Source organism: Panthera onca, chromosome A3 (genome assembly GCF_046562875.1).
Source record: "Panthera onca isolate mPanOnc1 chromosome A3, mPanOnc1 haplotype 2, whole genome shotgun sequence".
Classification (NCBI taxonomy): domain Eukaryota; kingdom Metazoa; phylum Chordata; class Mammalia; order Carnivora; family Felidae; genus Panthera; species Panthera onca.
The window spans coordinates 58,500,375-58,524,113 of NC_138341.1; the positions used below are offsets into that span (position 1 = coordinate 58,500,375).

At 37.4% G+C, this 23,739-nt stretch overlaps 2 protein-coding genes across 15 annotated transcripts in view; both read left to right on the plus strand.

Annotated features, from left to right (window-relative positions):
* Nucleotides 1-12,366, plus strand: part of PELI1 (pellino E3 ubiquitin protein ligase 1) — a 57,968-nt gene extending 45,602 nt beyond the window's left edge. Inside the window, exons 3-7 of the mRNA XM_060604647.3 lie at nucleotides 872-1,001; nucleotides 4,004-4,105; nucleotides 8,264-8,461; nucleotides 8,966-9,154; nucleotides 9,934-12,366. Of these exons, the coding sequence (XP_060460630.1) occupies nucleotides 872-1,001; nucleotides 4,004-4,105; nucleotides 8,264-8,461; nucleotides 8,966-9,154; nucleotides 9,934-10,500 (1,186 nt within the window). The 3' untranslated portion in view covers nucleotides 10,501-12,366. The remainder of the gene's footprint in view (nucleotides 1-871; nucleotides 1,002-4,003; nucleotides 4,106-8,263; nucleotides 8,462-8,965; nucleotides 9,155-9,933) is intronic.
* A 112-nt stretch (nucleotides 12,367-12,478) lies between these two features.
* VPS54 (VPS54 subunit of GARP complex) overlaps nucleotides 12,479-23,739 on the plus strand; it is a 195,152-nt gene continuing 183,891 nt past the window's right edge. For 10 of the 14 annotated variants that reach the window (XR_013554660.2, XM_078444560.2, XM_078444555.2 and 7 more), the window contains exon 1: nucleotides 12,479-23,213. The gene's annotated coding sequence lies outside the window, so the exon portion shown is untranslated. The remainder of the gene's footprint in view (nucleotides 23,214-23,739) is intronic. The other 4 variants (XM_078444548.2, XM_078444554.2, XM_078444556.2 and 1 more) reach the window with 4 other exon arrangements.

Genomic DNA, 23,739 nt, shown 5'->3' on the forward strand with positions numbered 1-23,739 from the left:
TTTTCCATTATCATTTGTGTGACCTTCAGAAAATGGCTTAATTTCTCTAAGCCTCTAAGGAATCTTATTCCTCTGAGGAATAACTTAATTCCTAACCTGTAAAGGTTGAGTGATGCCAATCTCAAGAGTTTCTATGAGGATAGATGAAATGAGATGTTATGTGGTAAAGAACACAATAGTGCCTAATACATAGTAAACACCCAGTGTTTTGGTGTGAACTTCTTTCCTATTCAGTCCTCACTTACTTGCTTATTTTCAAGACATATATATGTTATCATGGAGAAATGATTACGAGATCTGAACAACAAAAGTGTATTTAATCACTACTTACCAGGCATCTCCTTTGGACAGGTTTTGCCAATGTGTATGTGAATGTGTATGTGTGCATTCAAGTCACTGAGACTTATCAAACAAATCTAAAAACTCTCAAAAGTTAAGCTATTTAAATGACAATTAAAGGAGATTCTGTTTTAGACAATTCATACTGGACTTTTTTAAAGGTTGTATTAGCACATGCAAACATTTACCTTTAAAAGACACAGAATGAGTCCTAAGGAATCAGATATGCCATTAATCAGCTCTTGATTATCTTGAATAAAAGAGGGAAGAAAAATACATATAACTTAAGACTATTTATAATCCAAAAAATACTTCTTTGTAACTTGGAATGTAAGCAAAATCTCATTTTGTTTCATACTCGTAGACAGCTGGTCTGGGGATCAGCAGTGACTAAATGGAATTTGAGATACTTACAATGTGCTAATAAATGATTAATTGGGGATTGATTCTTATTGTAAGGCAAAAGTAAAGCATTTAATTTAAAATTGTGTGGTTCTTAAAAGAGATCACCTAGACTTTTTCCCTCCACCAGGTATAATGGATCTCTCCCAAACGGCGATAGAGGAAGAAGGAAAAGTAGGTTTGCTTTGTTTAAAAGACCTAAGGCAAATGGGGTGAAGCCCAGCACTGTGCATATTGCTTGTACTCCTCAGGCTGCAAAGGTAAAAAACAAACAAACACAGATTAAAATAAATCTGTTAACTTGGAGAAATTGAAAGACATGTACATGTTGTTTATATTCTCTAGCATTCATTTCACATTCTGTACCAGAAGTTTCCTTTTGTTTGGATGGGAGAAGACTCTTTGGAGACATAATATTTGAAGGGCCGCTGTATGGAAGGGCATCAGACTTTTTTTTTTAAGTGACACACCAGGATCAGTGGGTGGAAATTAGAAGGAAACATTCCCTTTTCTTATTTAAAAAAAAAAAAAAAAAAAAAAAAAGGTAGGTTTGGGCCAGGGCTTCCACTATTACCAAAGGAGGTCTTGCCTGGGCTGGACAAGGAATGTAGTATATAATAAGCATATTCAGGTTCTAGAAGCATAGTTTGGATGAGGTGATTTTTCTAAAGTAAGGGTCTTTATCAGAGATTCTGTGTATTCTCATATGTTTTGTTTGCTCATTTTATGACCCTCATAGCTTTTTTTTCCTTTTTTTTTTTTTTTTCTTTTTTATTTTTAGCACTAGCAGGACAAAGGGGCAGAGGTCAGGGGCGGGAGAGAGAGAGAGAGAGAGAGAGAGAGAGAATCTTAAGCAAGCTCCATGTTCAGAGCGGAGCCTGATGCGGGGCTTGATCCCATGACCCTGGTGACCTATGAGGATAGATGAAATCAAGAGTCTCCTGAGACACCCAGGTGCCTCTGACCATCATAGCTTTTAATATAGTGCCTTGAACAAAGTAGACCTCAGTAATTATTAAAATGAATCAAAGCTGTAAAAGCAAATACCCAGCTGTATCTACAGTTTAACTTCTCAGTCTCCTCACATATTTAATGCTCTTAGCTCCTTTTTCTTTCCTTATCCAAATCTCCAGAACTGGGCCCTCATTTCAGAACACTTGGGCTTTTCCTGGAGTGATAGACAATTAGGGGGAATTTCAAATCTTTACATTTCTATGAATTCCTCTACTTCCAACTTTGTAACATAAACTGTATTTGATATCGTGTTGAATGAATAAAAATTACAAAGTGTCTCTGAGCTTCTGGAAATACCTGTGTTTTTAGCTAAGCAGCCCCAGGATGTGCATCAATATTATACCATCTGAGGCATATCTTTGTCAGCTAAATAAATGAGAGAGAAATTGACATGTGATGACTTGTTTTAGGTCATAACTCCAGTCCTGAAGTTAATTGGATTTGTTTGTGTCCAGTGTAGTGTCTAGAACAGTCCTCTTGCCTTGACGAGGCCTTCTCTATTACTGTTTGAGACCCAGTAAATGTAGAAAAGGGACAATTTCTTTTAAGTGTCTCTTTTTGCAGAGAAGGGATGTGCTAATAAGCAGGTAGTGAAAGTGAACGGCTAATTGATCCAACCTGAGGAACTTTATTCCAGAATTGCCTCTGCAGGAGTGCTATTGCATTTTGGGTATGCCATTTCTATGCAGGATTGTCCCGTATATTGCAGGACATTTAATATTCTTGTCCCAACCACTAATGCCATTTAAGCCTTCAAATCATTGTGACAGCCAAAATATGTACCTACATATTTCCAAGTGCCCCTTACACAGCTAATACTACCTGTGGTTGAGAACCACTATCATAGGGAAAATATTTCTGATCCCACTTTTAAAATACCCTATTCTGGCAGTCATCTAGGATATGATTAAACCCTGCTTTTCAGTCCAGTGAGAACTTAACTTGACATAGTTCTTATTCTTAATCTAAGAGTAGGTTTAATAGCTAAAAAAAAGCCAGGGATTACAGTCTCAATGTACATAAAACCCTGTGTTTTCAAATCTCTTTAGCCATTAAGAATTAACTTCTAAGGTTCTGGGCAGTTATTTGAAAAATCATTGGTTTGTGCTGAATTAAAGTAATTCTAGGTTTTAAAGCCTGTAAAACGATTATATAATGTTTATTTTTAAAATGTTAACAACGTGCATGGGAATGGATCTACAGTGCATTTAATGAGGTTGGATACCTCTGTGAAGAGAGGAGAGTAAGAAGAACATGTAAGCAGCATTGATATTACCTGTTGAATTTAATTTCTTTTAAGAAATCAGAAGTAAAAGTGGCATTATTATGCTTTGATAGAGCTGGGTAGTTGGTACCCAGGTGTTTTGTTTATTCTCTTTAAATATTGGAAAATTTCACAATCTTAATTAATTTTAAAGCTATTGTTTTAGGGCTTTATCTATTACAGATTACCTACAAATTGAAACCAAGTAAAGATTTATAATACCAAAGTTCTAGTTAAGAAACATTTTTAAATTTAGCTTCTTTGCTGTGTATAATCATTCTTTTCTGTTTTCCTTTTATGCAGTCTGTTTCCACTTCCTTTGTGTAGGTTTTCCCCCTTTCTGATATTATCTTCAACTCATATACATAGAAAACGCCTGAAAACAAAACCAAAAAGTTCTTTTTAGCAATGTTTTTAGTTTGGGATAAGTCAGAAATACAGTCGTAAGCATTATGTCCATTTCCTTTGGTAATGTTTAATCATTCTATGAATTTTTCCATATTTGGCCCAGCATATGGCAAATATTTGTCATCTGTAGAGCCACAGAATGGTTAAAACCAGTTAACTCTGCTTGTGGTAACTTAATATAACTCTTTGAGTTACTTTAAAAATAATTTTCTTCATTATCTTGAAAAATACTGTATTTTCTCCTTATTAGAACAGTATTCAGTACTGTTTCCAGTTTCTACATGGGACTTGATTTTGATTATTTTATCATTTAAAATATTTGTAAGGGAGATCCATGTTTTATAGTGTTTTTATACAATGAAATTATGTTCTTACTCTATAACATCTTCAGATTATTTTTACACCCCACTCGACCCAAGAAGCTACTGTCACAGCTGAGGTTATGGAAGAGTTATTAATTTCTCCCTTAAATTTTAGGAGAAAATATGTCAAGTATGTAATACATTACTTTTCTTTTTTAAATTTGATTTGATTACCCTACCAGCTAATTTTTGCTATTAATCTTTTCTTTCTTAGGCAATAAGCAACAAGGACCAGCACAGCATATCGTATACCTTATCTCGGGCCCAGACAGTAGTGGTTGAATATACTCATGACAGCAACACTGATATGTTTCAGGTATTATGACATCTGAATTTTTTTTTTTCCTTAAAACAAAAAAGTTAAAAACCTATTGCCAGTGACTTTTCCTGTGTTCAGATTAATGATTAGTATATTTTAACCACATATTTCATTAAAATATATTTTGATTTCTAAATCTCATATATAGAAGTCAGCATAGCATGGTTAAGAAATGAGCTCTGAAGTCAGAATTCCTAGTAAACATTACTTAGCCACTCTATGCCTCAGTTTCCTACTATGAAGTGCAGATAATAGAGCTTCTCTCATAATGACATTTAGGAGGCTTAAATGTGTTAGTACATGTGAAGTGCTCAAAGCTCTGCCAGGTGGCTGGTAAACACTTAGCTATTAATAATAGTAGTTATAATAATAGTTCAGTTAGCTATTATCCCAAAAAAGGAACCAAGAAATATTCTGCACATATTTATGACCTTTTTTGCCACTATTTCCCACCTTCCTCTCGAGGCAACAAAATGTATGGGCAGTCTGTAAACTGTCCATATCATGTATGTGTCAGGCTTGTTTTCCAGCACATATTTGCTCCAAGCTACTACTGATGCAGTAAAAGGTTTTTTTCTCTCATTTTTGTACCAATCCAGTGCTGATTGGTACATTGGTAAACTTGATATATGATAGAACGGTCAAACCGAAAGATGGAAACTAAAATCATGGTCTTCTCCTTTATTTGGTTTTGTAAAGCCCTGGGTTTTTTGGAAACAAATAGGACATTACTAGTACCTGATAATGTTGCTCTTATAATTACTGTCCCAGTGACTTTGCAGTTTTTCTTTATTTACAAGATTGAATGTGGAAAGGCCTGGGATGTCTTTAATTATAACCAGTAACAAAATATTTCTCTGAAGTCACTCACTGCCCTTCTAATAGAATACTGAATTTTCTAGAATAGTGTCTCTGTAGTTAATATTAGAATATGGTTGTATGTTTATGTCTTTCTTGCTTTTCCCAAAAAAATTTAAAATAAATAACACCCTTAATGAAGATGAAGGTTGGGATCTTAATGAGAACCTAACACAAGCTTTAGGATGATTTCCACATTTTTTTTCACTGATAGCCAGTTAAAATGAATGTGCCTAATTAACTTTTTTAAGAATCAAGATGCTATCTAGATGTTTGACCCCAGAATTTTAGTTTTAGATAATACCTTAAATTTGTTTATCCCTTATTTTTTGTCAATAAAGTTACTGAAATCTTGTGAATTCAATGTTACAAAGTTAGGTGGGGGCAAAATTGGGATTAAACCGGGCATTCTGAATTATGGAACAGTGTCTTTACCATCTTATGAAGGTCCTTAAATAAGTTGTGCCATTTTTGGTTTTCTCCTTTTCAAAAAGGAATGGAGAGTTTTTCCCAATATAATAGACATGATGCTCCTTCTACAAGCATTATGTGTATGGAAAATCCAAACATTTCTATATCAAAAAAATGGAGATACATCAGAAACCACCCTGATAAATTAGCCAGTCTTTGAGAAACTGGTTGTATACACATTCTAGGATTGCTTCCAAACTGAACAAGATAATTTATTGTTCAATTCATTAGCTATACAAACTCCAACTCTGCATTGGTGGACACTGTGAAGTTAAATAAAGGAGACATTACAAGTTGATTGTATTCATAGCCTACACTGGTAGTCTAAATGTGAAGCTTCTGATTGGATTGAAGAAGGGTGAGGGAAAGACTTCAATAGTAGTGCCTTTTTATCCGGGCCTTTTTTTTTTCATTGTTTATTTTCAAGAGAGAGACAGAGAGACAGCACGAGCAAGGGAGGGGCAGAGGGAGAGAGGGAGACACAGAATCCGAAGCAGGCTTCAGGCTCTGAACTGTCAGCACAGAGCTCGATGTGGGGCTTGAACCCACAAACCGTGAGATCATGACCTAGGCTGAAGTTGGACACTTAACCAACTGAGCCACCCAGGTGCCCCTCTCCTTTTTTTTTTTAGTCAAGTTGAGCAGGATTTTGCCAGTCCAGCCAGTAGAAAGGCATTCTGACAAAAGAGATGGCAAAGTACACAGTGTGGTAGATTGACAAGTAAGCTGCTTGTAGCTAGAATATACTTTTCGTGTGAATAGCAATGATAAGAAATTAAACTGGATTGGTGGGAAGCAAATTGTGAGGTCAGTTTCTAATTATTATAGAAATAAGAAACTAAGAAGTTTGGATAGCCTGTAAGAGACCATTGGGGTTTTTAATGAGAGTGGGAGATAACATGATAGGGATATATGTTTTTAAAGCTCATAGTAGCAGTTCAAAAGAGAAAGAATTACAAAATTTATCTTAACACACAAAAATTATATTTTGGAATCTGATCATGATCACAGAGGTTTCTTCTCTTTATAAATTCATGAGATTTCTTCCTTCTTACCTGTCTTTACCAATATTGCTTTGTTGTCTTAAATATCCTCCAAGTCCCAGATCAAATATCAACTCTTCTGGAATAATCTCTCCTCCCAAATAAGTGCCATTTCTGAATTTCTTGATTCTAAATATCAATCCTCAATCTATTTCCTGGCCTACATCTTTTGGATCTAAAAGAGCCTTGGGGCGCCTGGGTGGCTCAGTTGGTTGAGCATCCGACTTTGGCTCAGGTCATGATCTTGTGGTTCGTGAGTTCGAGCCCTGCGTAGGGCTGTGTGCTGACAGCTCAGAGCCTGGAGCCTACTGTGCATTCTGTGTCTCCCTCTCTCTCTGCCCCTCCCCCATTCATGCTCTATCTCTCTCTGTCTCAAAAATAAATAAAACATTAAAAAAAATTTTTTTTAATAAAAAAAATAAAAGAGCTTTTATTTTTGGAAATATTTTTAGTTTCAAAAGTCAGAGACCATTTTCTTTGGCTATTATTATCTTAAAAAGCAGGAAAAGAGACATCCAGTCTTACATTTGTTAACCAACCAATTTCTTTCAAAAACTATCCAAACTAATGACTTACAATTGATGATAGGACAAAAACACTAAAAGTATTTTATCCAAAGGTGTGTAGGTATGAGGAATTCTTGAGGCTCAACTATGCAAAGAATGACTGAAGTGTCATCTTTGTGGAGGGTCAGTGTTTTTTCTCAGTATCCAGTTTCCTCAATTTTAGATACTACTTTGTAACAAACCCGTGAATGAACTGATCACTTTTAAATGTTTACTTTAAAGCCCTGTGACACTTGTCAGTTCTGTCATCTGTTCCACTGATTTCCTTTTCAACTTTCATCTTTCAAAATGAAAATTAATTTCTTTACTAGCTGGTACTTCTGAAGATGTTTTAATTTGCTGACCCACCCACCAGAACTCTCCTTAGCTGGAAACCTTATCTTTCAGAAATATGGCCAAGAACCAGGAAGAAAATAAAAAAGGACATCTGGCATATAAAATAAAGGCCACACAGGCCATGGGCTGAAATTCCTTTTCTTTGCTCTGTGGAGACTCTTTTAAGATCTCACCAAGAACCTTTTGAAATACTGTTCTTTGAGGCTTAGTTTTTTTGATTTCTCAACCAATATCAGAATAATAGTTAACTGGTTAGAGGCGAGCATGCTGCTAAAGATGAGCATACCCAACAGTAAGAAATGATAGCTGACAAGCTGACAGAAAACACACAAGAATATCTGTAAAGTATACGTAAGACCTCAAAGCAAACCTGTGTAAGCTCTTAACATTAACATAAGGATCAGCATTCTTGTACACCTTTATAGTACCTGAAGACATCACTGCATTTCAGTTTAATTTAAATGGTATTTATAGTTTAATGTCCTTGAGTCATCATAAAAGATTTACTTGTATGTTCACTACATTCTGGTAAAGAAGGTAGAGTAATACATGGTAGGCATATTTCCATCCAAAGGGGTTAAAATTAAAATTTGCAGCCATCTAAAATCTCAGCCATCCTAAGCTCTGCATTCCCTGAGGGTTTCATATATTCTGGGTGGTAAGTTCCCACTTAATTCTTTCTGTGCTCTAAATGATTATTACATCAGAACAAGTTTGACAGATTAGTTTTTTACGGTGTAGATGCTCTCAGAGTTCAGTATAAGTTTATTAAGCTTTAGAAATTCTAGAAGTTTAATGATTTCATCTTATTATACCTTTCTTGAATGGATTTTCCACTGTATTCCTTTCAATAGGTTTATAGATATTTCTTTTTCCCTTAGATTGGTCGGTCAACTGAAAGTCCAATTGATTTTGTAGTAACTGACACAGTTCCCGGAAGCCAAAGTAATTCTGATACCCAGTCCGTGCAAAGCACTATATCAAGGTTTGCCTGTAGAATCATATGTGAACGGAATCCCCCCTTTACAGCACGGATTTATGCTGCAGGATTTGACTCATCAAAAAACATCTTCCTTGGGGTAAAAAGCTGTTTTCCTAAATGATGTGTTATTTTATAACCACTTCTGTTTCCAATTTACAAATAAATGGAAGTTCACTATTCTTTTTTTTTTTTTTAATTTTTTTTTTCAACGTTTTTTATTTATTTTTGGGACAGAGAGAGACAGAGCATGAACGGGGGAGGGGCAGAGAGAGAGGGAGACACAGAATCGGAAACAGGCTCCAGGCTCCGAGCCATCAGCCCAGAGCCGGACGCGGGGCTCGAACTCACGGACCGCGAGATCGTGACCTGGCTGAAGTCGGACGCTTAACCGACTGCGCCACCCAGGCGCCCCTTTTGTTTTTTTTTTTTTTTTTTTTAAATTTTTTTTTCAACGTTTTTTATTTATTTTTGGGACAGAGAGAGACAGAGCATGAACGGGGGAGGGGCAGAGAGAGAGGGAGACACAGAATCGGAAACAGGCTCCAGGCTCCGAGCCATCAGCCCAGAGCCGGAGAAAGTTCACTATTCTTATTGCTACTAGGAGAAGGCTGCCAAATGGAAGACATCAGATGGGCAGATGGATGGTTTGACCACTAATGGCGTTCTTGTTATGCATCCACGCAATGGGTTCACAGAAGACTCCAAGCCTGGAATATGGAGAGAAATATCAGTGTGTGGAAATGTGTTCAGCCTGCGGGAAACCAGATCAGCTCAGCAGAGAGGAAAAATGGTAAGTATTGAGATGTAGTTTCTTACCTAGGTACAGTAAGCTGTACCTAAGGTGAGTTAGACTAAATGTATTACGTATTTACAAAAACTCTTTTCTTTTTTTAAGTTTATTTATTTTGAGAGAGAGAAAGCATGAGCAGGGGAGGGGCAGAGAGAAGGAGAGAGAGAATCCTAAGCAGGCTCCATGTTGTCAGTGCAGAGCCCAACACAGGCCTTGACTCTGCAAATTTTGAGATCATGACCTAAGCCGAAATCAAGAGTCAGATGCTTAACCAACTAAGCCACCCAAGGGCCCCTCCAAAAACTCTTAAATCTCTTGCTGACACAAGTCTAACTATAAAACAAGGACTACTAAATATTATACTAGAGGATAATATCTGAATGTTTTAATCAAGACACTTGAAAAATTTATTCTTTCATATCATGTTAATATGTTTTAAAACCTAAGCTTTTCTAAGTTAAATAGCACTGTGATTTTCTACTTGTATCTATATCTCTTCGATCATGACATATATTGGAAATATTAGACTTACTGATGAGCCACATGTTTTAATCATCTGTCGTCTTTACCATAAGGCTGAAAAGAAATCTGTTCCTGCTCAATATTTTACCTTTGGTTTTCAAGCTTACATTTTTCATGACTACCATTAGAGTTTCTTCTATTTAGTAACAGTCATAGGAAATCTCAATTCTTGAGTAAGGAGCATGTAAGACCAAAACTCTCACATGAGAATTGAAAACACAGTGGTGAATGTGTTTTTTGATTCTTGTTTCCTCTAGGTGGAAATTGAAACCAATCAATTACAAGATGGCTCATTAATTGACCTCTGCGGTGCAACATTGCTGTGGCGTACTGCAGAAGGCCTTTCCCACACTCCTACAGTGAAGCATTTAGAAGCTTTAAGACAGGAAATCAATGCAGCACGACCTCAGTGCCCTGTCGGGTTCAACACACTAGCGTTTCCTAGTATGAAGAGGAAAGATGTTGTTGATGAAAAACAACCATGGGTATATCTAAACTGCGGCCATGTGCATGGCTATCATAACTGGGGAAACAAAGAAGAACGTGATGGAAAAGATCGTGAATGTCCCATGTGTAGGTCTGTTGGTCCCTATGTCCCTCTGTGGCTTGGATGTGAAGCTGGATTTTATGTGGACGCCGGCCCTCCAACCCATGCGTTCAGCCCATGCGGGCATGTGTGTTCAGAAAAGACAACTGCCTATTGGTCCCAGATCCCACTTCCTCATGGTACTCATACTTTTCACGCAGCCTGCCCCTTTTGTGCACATCAGTTGGCTGGTGAACAAGGCTACATCAGACTTATTTTCCAAGGACCTCTAGACTAACAGACAGTTGTCCTCCAGGACTACATTACAAATTTATAAGCTAAGTGAGTTGGGTTTTCCAACCTGTTGTCCATGTCACAGTTTCTCTGCTCTGGTCATTTGCATTAAGATGAAGAATTTTTTTAAACATTTATAATAAATAGCAACAATTTCTGATCAAAAAATCTGGGAAACTCAAGAAAAGAATTTCTGAAAGTACCAGACTTCTGAATTCTGAGTTTTGAAAATCTATTTTGAGGATAAAAAGACATAGTCTAATTTGTTGCCTTCCTTTTAGTGTTTTTGAATCACCCATCCTCAGTGTTGAAAAATTGTTTTATATAACTGAGGGGACTGTTGGTTCAAACTATGTTAGTTTACAGTTTGTTGCAAACATTGTAAAATACAGCAACGTGTATATTAACTTTTTTCTATTTATCTTTATTATAGAAAATATCTTCGAATGTTCTTGATAGAGTAGCATGGTAACGATGGTGTCACACTCTTGGTGTGAATGGTAGTTTAGCGAGTATAGCTCAAGGATTTGCAAGCTTAGAAAGAAGGACAAGAGAGCCTCTCCCCACTCCCCTTCTAAATATGGAATTTGGTAAATTAGAATACTTTGTAAAACCAAATTCATATTAATTACTATTGTGTAAGAGCTGTTCGTTTTTAACCACGTTGAATATAATCAGGAAAGTTCTTTTTCTTAATGTTTCTCTCAAGTGTAGTATATAACGAAAACTTAATGCTAAGAAACATTTTATATGCTCCGTTGAATATGCAATTTAATCTAGATTATCTATTTTTCTCCCATGATAACTAATCTGTTTTTAGTACCAGCAACATTTGGCAAGTTTATTTTTTAGATATAAACTGTGGTTCATCTGTTCACTGTTTCTAGAAAAAAATCATTCTCATGAGAAAAAAGCATAAATTAACAAGGAAGAGAGTGACTTGATTTGCTTTTAGAAAAAGAAATGCTTAACTAATTGATTATTCTGTATGTGGTCTTCCCAGGCATTAAGAAATCTAGAAAGAGATAAAGGGTTGAATGACAACAGTGCCCCCTTTTTTTTAACCTAGCAGACCAGCCTTAACTGTGTGGGCTTTGAATTCTAAGGAGAGTTGCCACCGTGTGACTCGAGGAAATGTTTGGTTGGCAGATGAGCACCAGTGACAGCCGAGTAGAGGAACATACTTGCACGGTATGTTTATTCTCTAATTCCAATGAGTTCTTTGCTTCAAGAAGCAAGAAAATGTTTCTTCACTCCCTCCCCTCCCCTTTTCATAATGTACCACAAGGGACGCATAGACAGTTGCACTACATCAAACCCTTTGTGACCTTGTAGAAATCAGTACACTTTTAGATTAGACAGGATCTTTTTTTTTTTTTAATCTTCTGATTTGTGTTCCTTTAGTTTGAAAGTTGTGTAATACTTAATTGACTCTAGCAAATTTTTGTATGTGGTAGTATAGCTTTAATTTATCATAACTATTACTATGCTGTTCTGAATTTTCTTTTAGTTTAAAAAAAAAAAAAAACCTGTTGCTTAGAAGCCATGAACTATTTTTACTTTAATTGAACTTGTCAGAATTTCCTTGTTTTTAAAAATGATCATTTGGGTTCACTCAGGAAATGCATGTCAGGAAACTTGTATTATAAGTTTACTAGTTGTGATGTATCAGTAACTGCTGTTATCCCCTTTTCAAAGAAATATAATTGATTTTGAAGTTTTCCACATAGTCACATGCTTTGTGACTAATGCAAGGAAATCAAGTCCTGTGTTGTATTTGTTCTAGTCATTTCTATTCAGGCTATATATTGTAGCTAATTTTTATTTGCAATTAATTTATTCAAACTAAGTAAATACTTTTCAAAATAGATACTTGAATTTGTCTCTGTGAGTTCATTATTGCATAACTGAGAATGGGAAACCAGACACAAAAACTTGTGGACAAATCTACCTCTCCCCCACTTCAAAAATACTCACTTTAAATAGGTGAAGAATTTGCATTTAATGTAACACTTTAAATCGCTGGTCCTCTTGGGAAAGCATCTCTTACTTATTAATGAAGGAACTTTGTGTAGTGGTTGAATAATTGAGGCTTTAGTTAAGTCCTGCTAGAGAGTTGGCTCTTTGCAAGTTGAATACTAGACTGTTTACACAGTGCCTCGATGTCCATGAAAGGTCCACGTTCTTCTCAAAGTGCCTGAATTTTCTCCTCCCAGCTATGAAAAGTCTGATTCATTTTCTATCAAATTCAAGTTTTGAAAACTCAGGCTATTTAAATCATTAGGTGTTTTTCTGTTCAAGCATTTTGAATATTGGTTCTGTCATTCTGCCTATATCTAATGAAACACTTTTACTTACTCAGTTGTATTAAGGGAATGTCAGTATTCTGGCCAAGGAGAAAAAGTTGCATTTAGGTCTCCCAAAGGTAATCTTTATGGCTTAACTCTTTTATGAAAGTGATCTAATTATCTAAATACTTCCTTAATTTGTGTAGGGAATTTCCTTCATCTAACATGTTAGGGTCATGAAGCAAGAAAGAGTAAATATCCAGAAGGAGGAGTCTTTTACCAGGCTATCTTCCTGAAGCTGTAATTGCTTACTTCCATCATTTAAAAAACATTCTGACACATGCAAAATAGTATAGGGATAAATAATCATGTAAATAAATATATAATTACATCTAACATGAATACTGCTACTCTACTCCTCCCTCGGGATACCTCAAGAACCATGTGTGATGCATGACCTTCTGACATATAGACTGAGCAAGTGAGTGAGGGCACCAATGAAAATCCATCCATTATTTCTTTAAATTTATAAGATAAATATAATTTTAACACTTTGGCCCCTCATTGTGATGGATCATTTTGTGGTATCCCACCTTAGAGACCACTGGCCAAAAGATGGGTGATCCATTCTTTTGTGTTTATGTTCTAAGCATTAACCCTGTAGCAAATGAGATTATCAAAATGCTGCTTACTGAACTGCATTATTCTTTCTGTCTCCTACTCCCACTTTCAGAAGTAAGTATGCTTTTAGTCCATGCCCTCAAGTTTTATCCACGAATTCTTGCAACAGATATCTGAATATCTACTATGCACCAAGCCTTGTTCTAAACTTTGGGTGATTTAACAAGAAAAAAATCCCTGCCTTCACGGAGCTCATATTTTAGTGGGGAAGATAGAAATGAGTAAGAAAAATAGAAGATACAGCATGATAGTGAAGAGTGTTGAAGGGACAAATAAAGCAGGGAAGGGAGATACAAAATGTTTTATGTGATGTGTGTGGAATGTTTGCAGTATTAAGTAGGAAGGCAAGGGAAAGCCACATCTAGGAGATTATTTGGGCAGAAGAAGTAGCAATTGCAAAAATCTTGAAGTAAAAGTGTGCTTGGAATATTTCTGTAGTAGCAAAACACCAGTGTAGCCATATAGTGTGAAAGGCCAAAAAGGAAAAGTGATAGAGATAAGTGGGGTGTGGGGATGAAACTAGATCATGAAGGGCCTCCTGAGGCTTGGCTTTTATTCTCAGTGAGACGGGGGCAACAGGAGGATTTTGAGCAAGGAAGTGACATGATCTGACTTCTATTTTAATAGATGCAAATAGACCAAAGTGATAGTGGGGAGACCAGTTAGACCATCACAGTAACCCTGGAAAGAAATGATGGTGGCATGGATCAAAGTGGTGGCAATGGGGCTGGTCTGAAAAGTGGACAGAATCGATATATTTTGAAGGCAGAGCTGACAATATTTGCTGGCAGATCAAATATGGGTTGTAAAAGAAGAGGAGTCAATGACTCGGCTCATCTAGCCTGAGCAACCAGAAGAATAGAATTACTGTTTGAAGTGGAGATTATGAAAATAAAAGTGTGGGGGGAGGGTGCATTGCTTGTGGAATCAGGAACTTAGCCTTGGACGGACATTAGATGGAGACTCCCTGTTAGACAAGTTATTTGCCAAAGGTAAACTGTCTCTGCTTTTTTAAGGTGCTGTCAAAGTTCTTAAACCATCATGATCAATGTTCTCCATATACACTGTGCTGCCTTAGAAACAAAAAAGTATTTCTCCTGATTAATGGCAAACTTCCTTTCACTGAAATAGAGAGTTGGGACACCTCTCATGTTTCTCTTTGTTTCAGCTGCCTTCTGAGGAAATGAAGTTCTGTTTTCAACTACAGTAACTTCCTTTAGCCAATGTATCCTAATACAGTTTTTCTCCCTTCTCATTCATGTACATCTTTTTCCTTAGGTCTTGCCTTAAAAAAAAAAAAAGTCCTATTTTATTGAATCTTAATATGTTGCTGTTTCAAATTCTTTCTGACCGTGGCAAAGCACAAGTTGTGTTTGGTTTTTTAAAATCTTTTTAATATGCAGGTGTTGATGGAAAACAAAGAATTCTTGAACCTCTCTCTAAGTCCAGCTTCCCTTAAAGAAATATGCCTGTATTGGATAATACTGTCAGCAGAAAATGGAGTAAATAAGATAAGAGTTTTCCTAGTAAGTGTTGTAAAGCATCACATCCAAATCCAAACATTCTCTTAAATGATATGATGCGAATGCTGGTGTCTTCAGGCTGACATTAGATTGTAAATTCAGCTATGTATGTTAAACCACAGCGTAAAATAAATTCCTCACAGCTAACATTTGAGTATTTGTTATGTGTCAAGCTCTGTTCTAAATACACAATTTTAAGTATATTAATTAAAGCTCAAAACAGCCCTGTGAGGTAGGAACTCTTGTCTCCTTTTCACAACAAAAACCAGGCACAGCATTATCTAGGAACTTGCCCGAGGTTCATATGGCTCATGAGTGCAAGAGTTGGAATTTGAACCTTGGAAGTCTTGCTCCATACCTGTGTATGCAACTACCATATTTGCTCCTTCCCCCTTTTTCACTGAGTGGGATCTGAAGTCTATGTCTTCCACAGGTTTTAAAAAATGATTTAAGGTAGCAAACCAAAATTGTAACTAAGAAGATTAAACATCAAAATTGTTTAAAAGAATAACAACAAAAAAGGTTTGGTATTATAACAAAAGAAGATAGAACCAGAAGTGGCATGAATAGATTTAATGAAGACCTATAAACTTGCTAAATGTGAGCCACAAATCAATTTAGCACAAAGGTGTTCGCAGGTTAAACATGATTAGTTATAAGATCCATGCAGCTGCCTGGAAGGTAGCAACAAATTCACTGATGCAGAAACTCATGATCATTTCTAGTCCTGCAACCAGAAAAATTCACATCCAGGATGTAGTAGCATTACTTCATATAGGTGGATTCATGAAGTATTTGTCTTTTTGTGACTGGCTTGTTCCACTTAACATAATGTCCTCAAGGTTCATCCATATTAATGCCTATTGCAAAATTTCCTTTTTTAAGGCTGAATTGTATTCCAGAGTATGTATATACTATTTTTTCTTTATTAATTCACCTGTTGGGCATTTGGATTGTTTCCATGCCTTGGCTCCGAGGGGATAGTGCCACAGTGGACACGAGAGTGCTAATTATTTGTTCAAGACCCTCATTTCAATTCTCTTGGGTAACTACCCAGAAATGAATGGGATGGCTGGATAATATGATAGTTATATTTTTAATTTCTTGAGGAATTAAAAAAATTTTTTTTTTGTTTTCGTAGGGGCTGCACCATTTTGCATTCCCACCAGTACTGTGCAAGGGTTCCAATTGCTCTACATCCTTGCCAACACTTTGTTGTCTTTTGTATTTTGAAAATAGTCAACCTGACATGTGAAATGACATCTCATTGTGGTTTTGATTTGCATTCCCTGATGATTAGTGACATTGAGCATTTTTCATATACTTGTTGGCCATTTGTATATCTTCAAAGAACTAGATATTCGAGTCCTTAGCCCATTTTTTAATTGAGTTACTAGGGTGTTTTACTATTGAGTTCTAAGAGTTTCTTATATATTTTGGAAATTAAGTCCTTATTGGATATGGTTTGCAAATAAACTCTCTTATTCCACAGGTTGTCTTTTCGTTTTGTTGTTTACTTTGCTGTGCAAAAGCTTTTGAGTCCCACTTGTTGATTTTTGCTTTTGTTGCCTGTGCTTTTGGTGTCCTGTCTGCTGCTTCCCCACGTTAACACACTGAAGGAATTCTTTCCCGAGCGGATGAGCTATCATGGCCTGTCAGAAACTATTTCTTAGGTAATTGTAGGAAACTGTTAGAACTCTGAACCATTAAGCTACCAAAACACTCTGTAAGTAGGAGCATTAACAAAAGCAGTCAAAAGAATGAAGTTTGCAAAGCTATTTGATCAGAAAATGTGTCGTTATTGGCTGAAAAGATAAAAATGGAAGACATGGAGACATTGCCAAAAGTGACAATAAGTAGGTGAATTGGCAACAAGAAGAAGCCCATAGATGATGCCAGAAGAGAACAAAAAAAGATTCTCCTGGAGAAAAGAGAAGGAATATCGACCATAGCCTCAAAGCATGTCATCCAGACTTGAAAGCCTATCATCGGTCCAAAAGGCACAAAAAGCAATCCAAGATTGAAAGGGAAAACTAAAGTCTGTCTGCCTTGGAATTTCCTGAAGTTCTGTATCTTATTACTGTGTAGCTGTTAATAAAAATATAGAATATGAAACTAGAAGAGATCTTGGCAATCAAGTTACAGTTGAGAAACCAAAGCCTAATCAGACAAAGTGGCTACCGACTGATAAATCTGGTACTAGAACTTCTGTTTCCTATGTCCATCCTAACACAGGAACTTGAGTCACCAGGATTTGGTTAAATTCCCGAGTTTTGTTTGTTGAAGCAGAGACAACTATGTTGCACTTTAATTGTTTTTATTTTTAAATTAAAGGTGCCAATAGAGTCAAAAACATCAACTCGTTGTGATATAAACAGTGATTCCCAATTTTAGAGGATAGTCTGTTTCAGAAATCTTTCAACTAAAAGGCTGCCTGCTTTGTAAATGAAACACAAGAATAGGAAGTGAAAACCAAAGCCTTGTGCAGTACTTTCACTAATAGCCCCTTAGTACTCTACTTGAATCATTCAGCCAACATGAGTGTTCACTCAAATGACAAGGCTCTTATTTTACCTTTTCTGTGTATTGTGAAGTAAGCACAATTGTTTTGCATACCACACCTCTGCAAGAATGCAACACATTCAGATACTCCTCGCTTTCAATTGGCTTGTCACATGACCTTTGGAAAAGGAGTTATTTGAAATGGTGATTGTAATGTTTCATTAAAATGTTAAAATTACTATATTGCCAGGCAACTCAAGATCTTTTTTTTATCCATGATATAATCGAATAATAATAGCAACCCAAACCCTAAGTGTCCATAAAGTTGTCCAAAGCCTGACTCAGGAGGGACAGATCCCTACGTGGAGAGACAGTAGTTGAATTGGGCTAGCTGTACAAGGAATAAAGAAGGAATTTCCCACAAAATGACTATCTAAGGTCTACAGTAGGTAAGAGCTCCCAAAGCTGGGCTGGGCTGGGCTGGGCTGGGCTCAGGTGCACGTGCAGAGGTATAGCGGGAGGAATTTCCCACTGTGGGTCTTGGTAACATGTTAGGATCCCTAAAGTAATTACTTCCAAAGTTGAGTGTAAACAGGGATTGGGGATAGGTAGGGAATGACAGGAGTGCCTGGGTGCCCAGTCGGTTAAGCATCTGGCTCTTGGTCTCAGCTCAGCTCATGATTTTACAGTTTGTGGGATCAAGCCCCACATAGGGGTCTGTGCTGTCAGCGCAGAGCCCACTTGGGATTCTCTCTCTCTGCCCCTCCCCTACTCACCATCTCTTTAAAAGAATTTTTAAGAAAAGGATAGGGGATGACAGAATTTGTTGTGCCCCCCCCCAAACCACAATTATCCATACATCCAGGTGTGGAAATTATAGGAAGGAATCATAACATCAAAAGATTGGCAGTTTCTTAGAGCTCTCTGTCTCTCTCTCTCTGTCTCTCTGTCTCTCTCTCTCTCACACACACACACACCCCAAACAGCCGCTTCCAATTTTAGAATATAGCTTCTCAAGGTGACTTTTTCAAAGAACCAGTGTTCACCTGAGTGTGTAAATTCTAACACATTCGTTAGTGTAATTTCTATATTAGCCACACTGCATGAAGGCAAATGTTGATTTTACTCAGAACTCAGCGACAGCAGGAATCCCTGAACGAGGTGTTGGTATCCAGTCACAGAGGTAACGAATAGAACTATGAAATGAAGCCGTGATGTGATGCTATGAAAGTCAAAGATACTGCTCTGGAGACGTGGCCTTTTGCAGAGAAGCACTAAAAGAACGTTTACCACTTTGGCATGTGCTATTGGAGTTTAAAAGTTTGAGAGTTTACAACCCAGAGTTTAAAAGTGCTTTCATGGTTTCATTATTACTACTGACTTCAAATATGGCCATATTTATTTACCAAAGTGTTTTAATTCCTTTAGAAATACAAAAAGACCATTGAAAATATCTGGGTGGAATTTCACAAACACAAGGAATTCTTCAGACAAGGCTTGAGTCCAAACCTTAATCCAGTCTGGCATCAGATACTAGTCCTTAGATGTTTTTTTTTTATCAGAGCAGGTAACAATGAGCAGTTATTCACTGTAAATAAACTAGAGACTCAGTGAGGGGAGTTCGAAAATACTGAGATAAGAAGTCCCCCTTTGGAGAGGATCCAATTATACTGAATTTCCTGTAATTTTGTAACATGCTTTTATGTTTAACTCCTTTGCTCTATTACAGTTAGGAATCTCATTACCTGCTAACCCATGGGAATAAGATAATCCAACTCTTTGGCATCAATAAACTAATACTCATTCTACCTCGCCTTAGTCCCATAGGACTTTGGTGCTGGTCCTTTGTGTGGAATTAGACTTGTCAGAGCAGATGGCCCCAGATTAGTAGATGTATGGCCTCTTCATTTGGAGAGCTCAGAAGCCTCTTCGGAATGTAACAAAACCAAAGAATCTTAAAGAAGTTATAAAATTATCTTCAGTTTAAGTGTTTTTTTTGTTTTTTGTTTTTTAATCAGTGGCTGATGAAAAGGATGTTCTAAGTTATTCATAGCTGAAATGCTTCTGAAAGGGTCTGGTTTGAGGGGCAGAGTTCAGGGCAGTGATGCAACTTGAGAAATCCCCTAACAGGTTCCAAGAAGCCACCCCTATGAGCCTGTATCAGAGTTTAGTTCTATGTTGATTTGTGACAACAGTGTGAACATGTTTTCGATCTGCATGGGCTTATTATGCTGGGAATTTGAATAGTGGATCTTAACCTTTTTATGTATTTCTTCATTATGATGGATTAAGCCTGCTTACCCGTGAAATATACTACAAAATGGGAGAGACACGAATGAAAGAATTGATACAACATGTAGTAGTTTGAATTTTTACTCTGAGAATATTACATTAACTTTATAGTGATAATATACCATTATCATTGTTCATAACAGCTGACACTTTGATGAGCTACCAGTTAACCTTCTGGATTCCGAAATAAATACCCTTGGTCTGATTCACAAGTACACCTGTAACCACAAGGACCCAGCATCCGCTAGAGATGATTTACATGGCAACGAGTGAGAACACTTCCAGGAAATCTAGTTAGTGACTTTGCTTTTTTTTTTACAGTTTCTCCTTATGTGGAAAGGTGATAGAAGTCTTTATTTGGAGAACTAGGTATGATGAAACAAAATGGAATCTTATGCACTGACATCAACTTCCTGGCTGGCAAAAACACAGTGACTTTTAAGACCCTCCTTCATTTGCTTCAATTTGCATGGCTTATTTCCAGCTAACACAGCATTTCTAAAATGCCAGCATTTATTTTTTGTTTTGTGGTATCGTGTCTAAGCCAACTCAACTGATCTGGATGCCAATGAGGTAATGAATGCCATGTTTTCCGGGAATTCCAGATCAGTTCTCTAAATGAATTGGAGATAGTGGATTTGGCTTATTAATAATTCTAAAATTTGATCCCTTTCTGGACCAAATATCTTCTCATGGAGAAAAGCCATTTTATGACCAGCAAACTTGTATCAGGGGCTAATATATACAGATCTTCCTCGACTTACAATGGAGTTGCATTCCAATAAACCCATTTTAAGTTGGAAATGCATTTAATACACCTAGCCTGCTGAACATCATAGCTTAGCCTAGACTACCTTAAATGTGCTCAGAACACTTACATTAGTCTACAGTTGGGCAGAATCATCTAACAAAGCCTATTGTATAATAAAGTATCCCATATCACATAATTTATTGAATACTGTACTGAACGTGAAAAACAGATGGTTGTATGGGTACAGAGTGACTGTAAGTGTATCGGCGGTTTACCCTCCTGATCGCATGGCTGACTAGGTAGGAACTGTGGCTTGATGCCGCTACCCGGCATCGCGAGAGAGGATCGAACTGCCTATCGCTAGCCTGGGAAAAGATCCAAACTTAAAATTTAAAATACAGTTTCTACTGAATGTGTGTCGCTTTCGACCTATCATAAAATCAAAATGTTAAGTCAGACCATTTTAAGTTAGGGGCCATCGGGAATAACTGAATCAGAGTATAAGTAGTGTAATGCATCATGATCAATATGATTACAAAAACAGCTCAGGGCGAAATTCTTTTTAGTGTCTTAAGTCTTAATGTGGCTTGGACTTGGATGACCTAGACTGAAACTATTTCTCTGACTTCATTCTGCTTCTTTTTTTTTTTTTAAGTTTATTTATTTTTGATAGAGAGAGAGAGTGACAGAGCATGAGTGGGGGAGGAGCAGAGAAAGGGAGACACAGAATCTGAAGCAGGGTCCAGGCTCCGAGCTATCAGCACAGAGCCCAATGTGGGGCTCAAACTCACCGACCGCGAGATCATGACCCGAGCCAAAGTCAGATGCCTTCTTAAAGGCTAGGGGGCCTTTGGTAATAGAATAAGGGGCTCCCTCTTGAAAGGAGGTCTATAAGAAAGTAAAATACAGGAGAAAAAAGTTTGATCCCTCATAAAACCGGAGATTGTGACAAATAAGAGGATGCCTTGCATATAGTCAGCATTCAGTTAAATATTCTTTGAATATTTGAACAGCAGTGGACCCTTCATCCTTCATGAATGATAAAGAGCTATTTTTAATTTTCCAGCAACCTTGAGGTCACAAGATAGGAGAGAGGAACTCCACTCCTGAACAGAGTAGGAGAGTAATAAGGATCTTTGCTGACAGTTCTGATACACCTTTTCTCTCTCCTCGTCCTGTGGGATTCCTGGGGAAGCCTCAGAGAAGGAAGCCTGTTGACAACTTAATTGGAAAGCAAGAGCAGATCTTAATTTGATCTTTTTCTCTGCATAAGCATCACAATTTAAAGAGATTTGTTAAACTTTAGTGATTAAGGAAAAAAACATTAAATAATGTCTGAAAAGAGAGATTCTTTCTTTTCACTCACCATGAGAATTGTTTCATTGAATATCTCTTAATTGCCTGACTAGTCAGATGTGTTTAGCCACTGGGAAAGGGAAACATGTATTGAATACCAAATGCCTACTTTGGGTTCATGTATTCACTGAAAATACATTGACTATCTAGTAAGTGAGAAACACTGGGATACAAAGATAAGTGAAAAGACATGGTCCTTACCCTCACAATGTTGAAAATCTAGTAAAAGGAAATGGGTAAATAAGCAATTACAATATGATGTGTAAGTGCTATGACAGAAATAAAGGTGTCAATCTTTGTGATTGGTAGAGAGCAGCACATAGGAGGAGCACTGAACCAAACTTGGGAGGTCAAAGAAGACTCTCTAGATGAAAGTGATATCAATCAGGGACCTGAAAGGAGGGAAGGGTAGTCAAGGATGAGGGAGAGTGGCAGGTTAGGGCAGCAGGAGTAGGATTCCCAGCAGAGGGAACAGCTCTGCTTGTGCAGAGGCTCAGCACCAATACAGAGTAGCAGATATTTTGAGGAATTGAAGTTGAATGTGGGCTGAGTGGAAAATAAAAGGAGGGGAACAGCAAAAGAAGAGGCCAAAGACACAGGCTGGAGCCATATCAGACAGCTTTTGTAAGAAAAACCGAGGTGTTGGACTTTATCCTAATGGCCACTGGGAATCAGGGAATGCCAAGATCAGATCTGCACTTTTGAAACATCACTCAGCCATACCGTGGAGAATGGGTGTGCAAGACTGGAGGCAGAGTGAAAGTTTTAGAATAGCCGATGTGAGAGATGGTGAGGAACTGCGTGAGGGAAGTAGCTGTGAGAATGGAGAGAAGTGGATGGATCTGAAACATATTTAAGAGTAAACTTGGCAAGACTTTATGATTGATTAAAGAGGACCCATGACTGTCTTGGGCAACAAGATGGATGGTTGTTCATTTACCATATTGGAATAACAGAAGAGCAGGTTTAGGGATGGGGGATGAATGTAGTTTGAGATCCCTATAAGAGATCCATGATGCTATTCTGTTGGTTGTTGAATGCAGGACTCTGAAGCCCCAAAATGAGATCCACCTTGGAGATAGTAATGAAGATTTGGGGATCACCAGCCTGAGTCCTATAAGTGAATGAAACTTCCTAGGAAGCTATGACCTGGACAGAAAGATTAACCTTTAAGGGGTAGGGTAAAAGTAGGGAAACACATAACAAAGACTGAGAAAGAGATGTCAGAAGGAAAAAAGACAAAGCCAGAAGAAATGAACGATATGGAAGGCAAGAGAATGCATTAAGGAGAAGTGTCCACAGAGTCACATTACTAAGGATCAAAGTAAGTAGGGGACTGAGAAATAGCCATTGGATTTGGCCATAAGGAAGGTGTTGGTGACCTTGAAAACAGCATTTTCATGGAGTGGTGGGAGCAGAAACCATGCCCTGGAGGTTTGAGAAGATCCTGAGGGGTGAAGAAGTGGAGACCTAGTAAAGTCAAGTAGTTTGGCTAAGGAGGGAAGGAGTTGGGAAGGGAGAGAGAAAGGAGAGATGTAAAGGAAGGGAGTAGAGGGGGAAGACAGAGGGAAGATGAGAAAACTGGACAGGGATGTAAGGTTGAAGGAAAGTTTTTGTATGTTTATTTTGCAGATGAGAACTACTTGAGGTACTTGAAAACTGAAAGGAAGGAGACAGTGGAATAGGGGAGGAAGATGATGGAGAGAGGGTAGTTCCTGAGTGGGATGGAAGAGGTTGGATCCCTAGCACAGGGGAGGAATTAGCTTTCAGAAGCTAATTTCATTGTAACTAGAGGAAAGGGGGGGGTGGGAATGGGCATAGATATGAGTAATCTTGGAGGGGGAGGATTG